This window comes from Balaenoptera physalus, assembly GCF_965194825.1.
Source record: "Balaenoptera physalus genome assembly, chromosome: 3".
Classification (NCBI taxonomy): domain Eukaryota; kingdom Metazoa; phylum Chordata; class Mammalia; order Artiodactyla; family Balaenopteridae; genus Balaenoptera; species Balaenoptera physalus.
In genome coordinates, this window is record NC_138890.1 from 132,029,419 (window position 1) to 132,038,497 (window position 9,079).

Sequence of the window (9,079 nt, forward strand, 5' to 3'; positions counted from 1 at the left end):
GACATTACTTACCACTTAAAAAATATATATATATATATATATATATATAAAGCATGTTTATAGTTTTTATTCTTTCTATATATATAAAAAGCATGTTTATAGTTTTTATTCTTCCTATCATTATATATGTTTGAAAACCTGACAGTAATTGAGAGAGGGCCACCATAACAATTTACTTGGTAAATTGAATCAGTAAATGTGCTTAAATGAAATATACTACAGAAAATAGTCTTTGATTTTTTTTAATGTACATGTTATTCTTGATAGCATTTGGGCATTGAAATTTTTAATTTCAAAAATCAAGTCCAATGAATAAAATACATCCTAAATGTGACAACTCCACCCAGAAGCAAATTAATTTTGTTACCTATTTTTATATTAATTATTCATTAAAGTTCTGACTAAAATATGGAATTACAGTGCCTACTACAAAGTTGATATGAAATAATTTAAAATAGTTCTTAAGGCACTAATTTCATAGAGTTCTGTAACATTTTATTGACCCTTCTGAACATTCTAAGCAATTATTATAAGAAAATAAAAATAAAGATGCAGTGTGATTTATTTGTTAGAAATTTATTTTAACATAAACACTTCAGTGCATATATGGGTTTGATGCTAAATACTAACAATCTACTATTAAAATCTACTGTCAATGTTTACTTGTAATCAGATATGATTAATTTAGCCAGTTGGTTCCTGGCAGTACCTCTAGTAGTGGGAAATTATCATAAGCCAATATATCTTGATTGCAACAGCCTGTACCTTTATTGTCTGTCCAGATTCTTTTCACGTCAGGTCTATAATGAAAAACTAAGTCAAACAGAGGTATTAGAAGATTCACAATGGGGCCAATGTTCTCTGGAACAAATCAAATTTTCAATAACTCATAAGGTAATTCGAGAGCTTCTATTATATAATCCTTCAACAAACAATTAAATTCTACAGATCTTTTTTCATTGAACAGTCCAGTCAGCATATATCTTAATATACGTAACCCATACCATAAATAAAAAGTAAATTGAAGCATACATTTAAAGCCCTTGATTTTTGTGGAAAATGTTTAAGCACGAATTAAAGTCAAACATTTATATTGGTGGATTTGGTAGCAGGGTTGGGTTCTCAAGAGAGACAACACGTTCCAAACGTGTGTTCCATTCCCCTCTCAATCCCATTCATAAAGTGCCTTTCTGTTACGCAATGGGATCACTCTGCTTGGTAATGAACACAGGCTGATGTTTAGCGTTAACTGATTGTACATACAAAGGAGAAAGCATCACTCATCTTTACTTAAAAACAAAACTTAAGCAAGGTGCTTAGGCAGAGGCGCCTTTGCACCGGAGTCAAAGGAAGCAAACATAAGAATGTGACTGAAATAGGGAATCGGAACGGACAACAAATGGGCACATTACTCAGGAAAGCTCAGAGGATAGTCTTTGAAACGCAGCAGTAAACCAGTTGTGTGGACAGCGATAAAGGCTTGCTTACTTCTGGGAAGGGTCAAGCCCCAGTGGGTTTGCTTTTTCCATTGATACTACTAGGACCCTAACTGAAGAAAGAGGACTATGGGGACCCTAACACTGGCTTCTCCTTTCTTAGCGCGCTCTTAACCAAGCGGTATTCGCTCTATCCCGACTCCAGTAGAGTTCGCAACCCCGAACCTCGCCATAAGTCCGTGTGTCTGCACCGCGATCACAAACCAGGCAAGCCAGGAGGGGCAATCAATGCCAATACGAGATTGCATGTTCCTCTGACTTTTGTTTGCTCAAGTTTACGTTTTAGACACTATAATCCTCCTTGTGGAGCCTAGGAAGATAATGTATACTCTTACCCGCGTCAAAACATCCCCAGTCACAGCCCCGCGGAGCGTAGAGGAACCCAGTTCTGTTCCCTGGACCAAGTCAGAACCGCATCCCCGCGGGTGGCTGCCTAAGACCTTCCCTTAGATCGGGCGCAGTTTATGCTGGGAGCGAGGGAGAAAGCATCTCTTTCAATTCCTCCCGAGGCCACCACACTTTCTATATAGACCCACCTGCATGGGAGCTTCGTGTCTCATTGTTCGCAAAGTGTCCTCTCTCCCTGGCTAAGACAGTGCTGGCCCGGGAGCCCGATCAAGCGTGCACAGCCCGTGCGCTTCACGCTCCACACTGCACTCTTGGGGTTCGCTAACCGGCTCCAACATCAGCACCGGAGCTGTCCCTTCCTGGCGCCGCACACGCGTACTGGCTGAGAGCCCCGCGTGCTCCTGGGAGTTGTAGTCTGACCCTACTGAGCTTTCCGGCAAACCGGTGAGCCGTGAACTACATTTCCCGGCAAGCCAGCAGTAAAACGGGTTGCTCCTCCAGTTGGACTCGGCCGCGGAGCCTCCCTTCTCTTTTGGAATCGCTCCCGGTTGCTGCTGCTCTCAGCCTCACAGACTATTTCCTCGCAAGGTGCAGGCGAAAGTGACCCCAGCTCATCTCAGCTGGAGATTTTTCTTTGCTACCTATCGCTTTCCGAAGCTAGATTGTGATTTTTCTTGTTAGGAAACGCACTACCTTGTGCTAATTCCCAATCTAAACGAAACCTGCTCTGCGTTCTGGAACTCTCCGCCCTACACCTCCCCATCCTGAATCGGGAAAGTTTATTCATTTCCATAGGCAGAGTGGGGTGGTTTTACAATCTCATTCACCAAACGCGGGGGAGAACGAGAATGAATGGCACACACATAAAGAAAGTGGTTCACTCACACAATTGCATTGAGAAGGCACCCACGCGCGCGCGTACACACACACACACACACACACACACACACACACACCCATCAAAGTCCATTAAAGCGAGATTTCGCTCAGAGCATGCGGAGGAACTCCCTTCTGCTTACCTTTCCATACAGCTCCATTGCAACTCAAGGTTCCGAAATTCTCAGTAATCCCTCCTGCTACAAACGAGGTTAAGGTCTCACCCAGGAAGCGGAGCTAAACGCACTACACAATGGAAGGGGTGGGGGTGGCGGCTGGCGGAGGGAGAAACGAGGGACGAGGGAGAACAGCTAATTTAGATAGATGGTTTCTTTTCTCTGGAGGGAGAGTGTGGAGTCTTCAAGTACCAGCTGCAGAGAAAGAGCTGAGAGTCTCTTAGGAAGTGCCAGGGGCGCGATCGTGCTGGGCCGCCCCTCCCCAGGCCCTCCCCCAGACACCTTCCACCGTCATTAGTGCGCACACACGGCCGCTGCTGGCCCAGGGCTGGAGAGCTGATAGGGCACTGGGTTATTTACCCAAAGGAAGTCACAGAAAATGAACACATTCATCACCAGAGCCTAGAAGCACCGTCACAGAACACGATAGGAGACCTCTATTAAGTTATCCTGTCCTTTCTTTAACACAGAGTCATGCCTTACATTACAATCATGCTCCTCCAGACTAGTTCAAAAATAGTTTTGAAATCTCGGAACTGTACTTTTATTACACTTATCTTTTCCCCTCAGTTCACAAATATGTGTGACTATCCACATTCTCTGTACCGATCTAAAAACTCCCTTTTCCCCTTAAGAGTAAATGTTAATCAGTCCAGTAATCATCCCTGCCTTTCACGTGCGGTCAAAAATTGGAGGCAGAATGGGAAAAGAATTAACTTGATACTGACAGAGACATGGAAGTAATAACTTAAAACTGCTTCAAACTTCATTGCACTAGACAAAGCAGTAGAATGGAGGTTCTTAAACTTAAATGTGCTTCAAAATCTCTTGGGGGTGTTAAAATTCATATTCTCAAGGCATGCGTAGAAATTCTGATTCACTGGAAGTGATTAGGTGTCTGGGAATTAGCATTTTAAACAAACACTCCAGCAATTCTGATGCAAGTGGTCCTTAAACAAAGAACCACTGCCTTAAAATTTTTTATGTGTAAGAATTTTTCAAAAATACAAACCTCAAAAACTTCACAGACTGACTCAATATTGCAACAACAATGCATTGGGAACCTACCATGTTCAAAATGTCCCAATAATTTTAGATTGTGTTTTTGTTTTTGCCTTTTTTTTTTTTAAGAAATCTAAGATCTGTCTTCTAATCTTTCAGTCAATGAGAATGTAATGTGATATCACCTAGGTAAATAGTTTTTATAGCTACTCAGAAAACACATTTGAAAATGCTCCCCTCATAGGGGAGCATTGGTTATGTGAGCATTATGTGAGGTTTCAAGCAATTTCATTTAAATTAGCTAATAGCAAATAAAATTAAAAGGTAAAAACCAATATCTGTATGTTTCTTGATAGCTTATTACACGTAAGCCTTCTGCAGATCTTTTTTAGATCTATGTAAAGGTGCACTTCTTTATAAATTTTTTCCAAGAGAAGTACCAACAAAGTAATATTGACACTTAAATGTGTATAATTATTGGCATTTAATAATAAAAATTTGCACAGCTACTTAGAGCTTGTCTTTCTTCAAAATGATTTCCTATAATTTTCATACTATCATCATCACCTTCTGAAATTCTCAGAATTCAAAGAGTCTGATACCACAGAACATGTTGAAATATTAAAAATGTCGAACCCTCTCGGATTTACTATTATTTGAGAAGTTCACCCCTTCTTAAAATTTTATTACAATGATTTACCTCCTCAGTTTTCTAGTATGTCTTTTATTTGTGGAAGGACCCATGAAAATTGAGTTGTGGGAAAAAAAAAAAAAACGTTGTGAAAGGTTTGGGGGAACTTAGTTCTGTCCTGTTTCTCCTGCCTTAGGTGGTTATTTAAGTGGGTGAAGAGAGTAAAAAAAAAAAGCTAGCCAGGGACCAACTAAACAAACAAAAGTGGACTGGAACTGATTATCTCCTTAAAGTCAGAAGAGCACTTTACCTTTGCTTGAAATTAGGCCACCATCTGTGAGTTTCATTCCCAAGGTCGCCAGATGACTTCTGGGGCTCCATCTCTTACATCCACATTCTAGCCGGCAGGAAGGAAAATATGATGAAGAAGGGCATTCCAGCATCCCTTTTAATACACCAGTGCTCTTACATTACAGTGCCTAGACCTTAATCTTATGATCATACCTACTTGCAAGGTAGGCTGGGAAATGTAGTCCCTATTCTGGGTAAACATGTGCCCAGCTGAAAATCAGGAATTCTGTTATAAAATGGGTACTGGGGAAGAACAGGTGCTGGGAGACAGCTGGTAATCTCTACTACAAGGCATAAGGGGAACTATAAGATAAATCTTGCTGCTTTTTTCCCTCTGCAATTTTACTGAAATGTGAATGTCTAATAATTTTAAAATTTATCCATTCCCAGGGATATCTGTAATTTAAGAGCAATCAAAGCCTTAAAATCAAGGAATTACCCAAAGGTTAGAATAGTCTGGCTCTTGTTGAGGAAATAAGGAAAGAGGGAAGTCTTCTCCACTTACATATGAATCTGGGGTTAGTTGATATTAAAATGGTTTTAAAAGGCAAAGTAGAGTTAAGTGAAGGCAAAGAGCCCACCAGTGAGTGTCACAAAGTATGTAACATGAGCACTTCCCCATATTAGAAAGTAGAGCAGGCTCAAAGGTGCTGAGGGCCAAGGAGCATGATTTACCCAGGGTCACATAGATGATTAGAGGGATAGCTGAGATAAGAACTCTTAAATCTTTGTCTTTGGATTCAGTTTTCTTTTCATTGTCCGACATCACTATTCATTACTGATTGGCTTTTACCTATCCTGTGTTTATCTGATATTTACTAGCATTTACTTTGTTTTTTGTATTTATCTAGTTTATCTATTATTCACTTTGTTGTTATCAGTCCCTGTCTATATCAGCTCTATTAAACAGTAAAATTCTATCAAGTAGGGTTAAATGGGGATAATTTATTTGGCTAAAACAAAGCCAAGAACAAGAATAATTAATTATTAATTAGTAATGATGATGTTGGTTAATTGAAAAATAGCATTAGATATTTTGTTTCTACCATTGTTACCATCTCTCTGTTAGTACTTACATTGAAAAATAAAATGACTGAGGCTTGGTATAAGAGACAAGCATGACCCTGGGGATTCACTTACTCCCTCATGCACGCCTTACTCAAATCCACTGTGCAAGGATATGCCTGGGCGCCTAATCCTAGGTGTTTCTGGGACCATTTCCAAACAAAAAGGAGGTTTTTCTGGACTGAGCCCTGTTACCTTTGTCTGACTCTCTGTGTTAAAGCTGTCTTTGATTTCAACTTTGTGCAGCATCTGTATCAAGAAATACTATTGATTGTCTCATGTTCCCTTTGGAAGAAATTGAATATCCCCATGATGTTATTGATCTCTTTTTAATTAAAAGGAAAATAATTTTAACTCATTCTTGCTCATGATTTTGCTTATGGACACCTAGCCAGCAAGATGTTCGGCCAGGATTTGAAGCTCAGGGTTATCTAATTCCAAAGCCCTGATTCTTGCCCATAGTTTTTCTCACAAAAGGCAATATTGAGAGGGCAGACAGCAGGAGCAAGAAGAACTACAATCCTGCAGCCTGTGGAACAAAAACCACATTCACAGAAAGATAAGATGAAAAGGCAGAGGGCTATGTACCAGATGAAGGAACAAGATAAAACCCCAGAAAAACAACTAAATGAAGTGGAGATAGGCAACCTTCCAGAAAGAGAATTCAGAACAATGATAGTGAAGATCACCCAGGACCTCGGAAAAAGAATGGAGGCAAAGATTGAGAAGATGCAAGAAATGTTTAACAAAGACCTAGAAGAATTAAAGAACAAACAATCAGAGAAGAACAATATAATAACTGAAATGAAAACTACACTAGAAGGAATCAATAGCAGAATAACTGAGGCAGAAGAATGGATAAGTGACCTGGAAGACAGAATGGTGGAATTCACTGCTGCAGAACAGAACAAAGAAAAAAGAATGAAAAGAAATGAAGACAGCCTAAGAGACCTCTGGGACAACATTAAATGCAACAACACTCACATTATAGGGGTCCAAGAAGGAGAAGAGAGAGAGAAAGGACCAGAGAAAATATTTGAAGAGATTATAGTCGAAAACCTCCCTAACATGGGAAAGGAAATAGTCACCCAAATCCAGAAGTGCAGTGAGTCTCATACAGGATAAATCCAAGGAGAAACATGCCGAGACACATAGTAATCAAATTGGCAAAAATTAAAGACAAAGAAAAATTATTGAAAGCACCAAGGGAAAAATGACAAATAACATACAAGGGAACTCCCATAAGGTTACCAGCTGATTTCTCAGCAGAAACTCTACAAGCCAGAAGGGTGTGGCATGATATACTTAAAGTGATGAAAGGGAAGAACCTACACCCAAGATTACTCTACCCGGCAAAGATCTCATTCAGATTCGATGGAGAAATCAAAAGCTTTACAGACAAGCAAAAGCTAAGAGAATTCAGCACCACCAAACCAGCTCTACAACAAATGCTAAAGGAACTTCTCTAAGTGGGAAACACAAGAGAAGAAAAGCACCTACAAAAACAAACCCAAAACAATTAGGAAAATGGTAGTAGGAACATACATATCAATAATTACCTTAAACATAAATGGATTAAATGCTCCAACCAAAAGACACAGGCTTGCTGAATGGATACAAAAACAAGACCCATATAAATGCTGTCTTCAAGAGACCCACTTCAGACCTAGGGACACATACAGACTGAAAGTGAGGGGATGGAAAAAGATATTCCATGCAAATGGAAATCAAAAGAAAGCTGGAGTAGCAATACTCAGATAAAATAGACTTTAAAATAAAGAATGTTACAAGAGACAAGGAAGGACACTACATAATGATCAAGGGATCAATCCAAGAAGAAGATATAACAATTATAAATATATATGCACCCAACATAGGAGCACCTCAGTACATAAGGCAACTACTAACAGCTATAAAAGAGGAAATCGACAGTAACACAATAATAGTGGGGGAATTTAACACCTCTCTTACACCAATTGGACAGATCATCCAAAATGAAGATAAATAAGGAAACAGAAGCTTTAAATGACACAATAGACCAGATAGATTTAATTGATATTTATAGGACATTCCATCCAAAAACAGCAGGTTACACTTTCTTCTCAACTGCACACGGAACATTCTCCAGGATAGATCACATCTTGGGTCACAAATCAAGCCTCAGTAAATTTAAGAAAATTGAAATCATATCAAGCATCTTTTCTGACCACAACGCCATGAGATTAGAAATGAATTACAGGGAAAAACACGTAAAAAACACAAACACATGGAGGCTAAACAATATGTTACTAAATAACCAAGAGATCACTGAAGCAATCAAAGAGGAAATCAAAAAATACCTAGAGACAAATGACAATGAAAACACGACGATCCAAAACCTATGGGATGCAGCATAAGCAGTTCTAAGTGGAAAGTTTATAGCTATACAAGCCTACCTCAAGAAACAAGAAAAATCTCAAATAAATAATCTAACCTTACACCTAAAGGAACCAGAGAAAGAAGAACAAACAAAACCCAAAGTTAGCAGAAGGAAAGAAATCATAAAGATCAGAGCAGAAATAAATGAAATAGAAACAAAGAAAACAATAGCAAAGATCAATAACACTAAAAGCTGGTTCTTTGAGAAGATAAACAAAATTGATAAACCATTAGCTAGACTCGTCAAGAAAAGAGGGAGAGGACTCAAATCAATAAAATTAGAAATGAAAAAAGGAGAAGTTACAACAGACACTGCAGAAATACAAAGCATCCTAAGAGACTACTACAAGCAACTCTATGCCAATAAAATGGACAACCTGGAAGAAATGGACAAATTCTTAGAAATGCATAACCTTCCAAGACTGAACCAGGAAGAAACAGAAAATATGAACAGACAATTCACAAAGAATGAAATTGAAACTGTGATTAAAAATCTTCCAACAAACAAAAGTCCAGGACCAGATGGCTTCACAGGTGAATTCTATCAAACATTTAGAGAAGAGCTAACACCCATCCTTCTCAAACTCTTCCAAAAAATTGCAGAGGGAGGAACACTCCCAAACTCATTCTATGAGGCCACCATCACCCTGATACCAAAACCAGACAAAAATACTACAAAGAAAGAAAATTACAGACCAATATCACTGATGAATATA

General features: G+C 39.0%; 1 protein-coding gene across 2 annotated transcripts in view; it reads right to left on the reverse strand.

Moving 5' to 3' along the window:
* RAB3C (RAB3C, member RAS oncogene family) overlaps window positions 1-8,595 on the reverse strand; it is a 322,157-nt gene extending 313,562 nt beyond the window's left edge. The window contains exon 1 of one of the 2 annotated variants that reach the window (XM_082457407.1): window positions 2,864-8,595. In XM_082457407.1, the coding sequence (XP_082313533.1) occupies window positions 2,864-2,881 (18 nt within the window). In that variant the 5' untranslated portion in view covers window positions 2,882-8,595. The other variant, XM_082457406.1, reaches the window with a different exon arrangement.
* Window positions 8,596-9,079: the final 484 nt, after the last annotated feature.